Here is a 3,350-nt window from a genome sequence, read left to right as displayed (position 1 = left end):
GCTCCTAATATCCACTATTAAATATCAGTGTTAATTTTTAAGTATATTTTCAATACTCTAACTATAATATCATAATTCATAATTGATAACTTTATGTCAATTATTATTATTTTTAAATTAAACTTAATAGAACAATATTTTAACATCTAAATTTTGATATTGACATTTCATTTTGTTAATGAAAACTTAAGGTACTATAAAGGGTAAAAAAATTTAAAAAAAATACTTTATTAAAAGGCTAAAAATCATGTAAAACTAAAGAAGTGAAAATATACTTTAAAAAAATAATTAAAGGGTAATTTTATATGCAAAAAATAATTTTATTAAAATAAAGATTCTATTTCTTGATATGGGAAAAGAAAATTTCCAAAGATTAAAAGATTTATGTTATAGGCTCAAATTTCTAAAGCTTTTACTTCTTACTATGAACTTTTATTTCTCTAATTCATTGAGGTTCCTAATTCTATCATGTTCTATCCCACTTGTTAACAACTATCTCTTCATGAAATGAGACGCGGGACGCGAGTTGAAAATTTCATCCCGTGCCCCTTTTTGGAATGAGATTAAAGAGCTATATATAACTATTTTTATCACAACATTTGAAAATTTTATCTTATTTTAATAGCCAACGAAAAGATAAATGTTACCTATTCTCCTAAACATAAAAATTATTAACTTTTTATCACTTTTTATACTATTTAGAACATAATATTTTATTAACTCATTAATTTATTTTTGAAAATTTATTGGGATACCCTGAGTTAGCGATACCATCCTACTAAAAAGTAGATTTATTCCCACATCACTTTGTACAAAACCAAAACTAACATGAAATCAAATTTAAAGGAAACATAGTTTTTTTTTTTTTTATTCTGCTGAAAGTAAACTAATATTGTCGTATACATGATGCACACACTACTTCAAGCTCAGAGAACAAAAGGGATAATAGCCTTAACATGTTGAGGGAAATCTTCAAACTTGGATAAGTACCATCCCCTAGTTGCACAACTTCTTCCAATCAAGTAGAAAGTTGTGCCCAGAGTGAAGGAGAAAGCATAGAGAGTCTGAGAAATGAAGGAAACCCCATAAAACCCAATAATCTCAAAAAGATAGTGAGGGCACACCACCAGGCCAAACAAACCACCCTCAGGTATCTTATATTCCTTTTCACCACTTACTCTCAATTTAGAAAGAAGGTAATGGTGATAGAAGTTTCCAGTAATGCCAATGAGAAACAACACAATCCCAAGATTCTTCAGATCAATGGATGGCTCTGGAAGGCCAAGTGTGAGGTGCTGAGCATAGAGCATAGTGGCAGTGGACAGGAAATAACTCAGCGTAATGAGCATTACAGAATCAAGAACCATAGTCCCACTATATTTGTGAACAAACAGAACCTAGAAACCAGTTAAACAAAAAACATCATGTTTTAAAATGTGCTGAAGCAGAGTCAAGAATGGGGATTGCAGAATCAGTAATAAAACAGAGTATAATGGTCACAGAATTAAAATTTAAGAGTGCTACATGGAGTCCTTTGAGAGGAGGTAGAGGAAGGCCGAAAAGGATGCTCAATAAGATATTAATGAGATAACTAATATGGGGATATTAAGAAACGGGGATTGCAGAATCAATAATACTACATCTACTTCTCAATATAACAGCTAAATAACTAATGTGAAAATATCAAAGAATCAGTTAAATTAGTTATTTGTAACAAACATGTGTTGACTTTCATAAAGCATCTTCTTTAATCATATGCATTAGAACTAACCAAGCTTAAAATCTCTGTTATAAGAGGTGTTCATGTTTAATACTTAATAATATCTTAAATAGGATTGCTTCTAAAAAAAACCTATATGTAGCCAAAAAAATAATAAAGATGTTGAACTGGCAGCTAATGATGCTACTGACATGGAGAGGAACGGACTTTACCTGCTATTTTTTCGTTTTTCCTATATTACTGTGTAAGTGTGTGCTCAGATAGAATTGTACGCCATTTTTTTCAAAGCAGATTACAGGTCTCCATCAAGGACCCATTTGTTGGTCGGAATCGGCTGTTTCCTCTGCTTTTTTCTCCGGACTTCCATACCAGTAAGAGTTGGTTCAATTAGTAAGGAGTCGGCTTATAACTAACAAGATCATAAATACGAATCCCGCTATGGGAAGACTTTATTGGTGTGCGATTTACAAGTACCCTTTAATATAATCATTTTTATATTTTAATATAATCCTTGAACATGGAAAATTTCACAACAACATTTGTTTTCATTTGATTATATTAAGGGATTAAAATTTAAATAGGATTTGTTGGCATTTAACGGCTAAGCCAACATTTTTTGTTAAACAAAATAACGGTATTAAAATTAAAAAAGTGAAAGTAGGGACTAAAATGAAATGACATAAAGGACTAGACATATATGTTAGCTTTATTGTTTGAGTTTCAATGTTTAGTTTATTACTTTTTTTCTAACTATATCTTTGTTTAACTATAAAAATTAAATCAAAAAAAATGAAAAACTCCTTTATCTAAAATTATGTGAGTAACATTTCACCTTAATTAATGATTTCCTAATCCATATGCAAACAAAATTCTTACACAAGCATGAAACCCAGAATCTGAAATTTCCACTATAATATACGATTATAAAAACTAAAATCTCTTCAAGAAAAGATGAACCCAAATGATTTTTCATCCTGTCTTTATTTAAATTGTGTTCAATCTTAATCAATTTGGTTCAGTCGAACATCACAACAGAATATATATATATATATATATATATATATAAGTGGGTGTGTGTAACATAAATTAAATAAGAACGGTAAATTTTTAGCAAACATCATCCATTTCTCAAGATATGAACAACAATACCATTTCAAAATTTTAGTGAGAGAAGGCGTTACCTCCAAGATCCTCTTGAAGAAATGGAGTGTTAGAGCAGATTGAAGGAAGGTTGTTCTGAGACTCTCATGTGGGAAGATGAAGAAAGAAGCAGCGCCGGCAAGAAACGCCGGAGTATAGAGCAGAAGCATCCCCGATCTACCGGACAACTGAATCTTCTTCTTCTTCGTCTTCGAGGAATCTGTATTCCAGAATTTGGAATACTGCAAATGCTTTCCTTTGATTTCGTCAAAGCCAGTGCGTGCCAGCGACACGAAGCTTATCGCCGACATGGCCGAAACAAAGAGAGAAGGAGGCGGCGGAAACAGGAAGTTGAGCAGCGCCGACGGTATGGGAATCGCCATGGTCGCCCTCACCCACCCGCTTCTACTTTCTTTCTGTGTGTGGTTCTTCTTCTATCTTCTGGAAGAGAAGTAATGCGCGTGACAGATTGACGCATTTATGGCACAAC

General features: G+C 32.2%; 1 protein-coding gene across 1 annotated transcript; it reads right to left on the bottom strand.

The window, feature by feature from the left end:
* Positions 1-779: 779 nt before the first annotated feature.
* On the bottom strand, positions 780-3,314 carry LOC114754747 (very-long-chain enoyl-CoA reductase-like). The gene is made up of 2 exons (XM_028943567.1): positions 2,902-3,314; positions 780-1,397 (listed from the first exon to the last, which is right to left on the bottom strand). The coding sequence occupies exons 1-2, from the start codon at positions 3,241-3,243 to the stop codon at positions 927-929; spliced, it is 813 nt and encodes a 270-aa protein (XP_028799400.1). The 5' UTR covers positions 3,244-3,314; the 3' UTR covers positions 780-926.
* Positions 3,315-3,350: the final 36 nt, after the last annotated feature.

Source organism: Neltuma alba, unplaced genomic scaffold (assembly GCF_004799145.2).
Source record: "Neltuma alba isolate B1F8T4 unplaced genomic scaffold, ASM479914v2 tig00010187_pilon, whole genome shotgun sequence".
In the NCBI taxonomy this organism is placed as follows: domain Eukaryota; kingdom Viridiplantae; phylum Streptophyta; class Magnoliopsida; order Fabales; family Fabaceae; genus Neltuma; species Neltuma alba.
The sequence above is the reverse complement of the archived record's forward strand: the minus strand, read 5'-3'. Positions and strand labels throughout refer to the sequence as shown.

What these genes read in the sequence shown, in the direction of transcription:
- LOC114754747 (XM_028943567.1), bottom strand. Translation starts at nt 3,243, where the DNA reads ATGGCGATTCCCATACCGTCGGCGCTGCTCAACTTCCTGTTTCCGCCG. An exon ending in TCTTCAAGAGGATCTTGGAG is followed by an intron (nt 1,398 to 2,901) that starts GTAACGCCTTCT and finishes ACTGGTTTCTAG; the next exon opens with GTTCTGTTTGTTCACAAATA.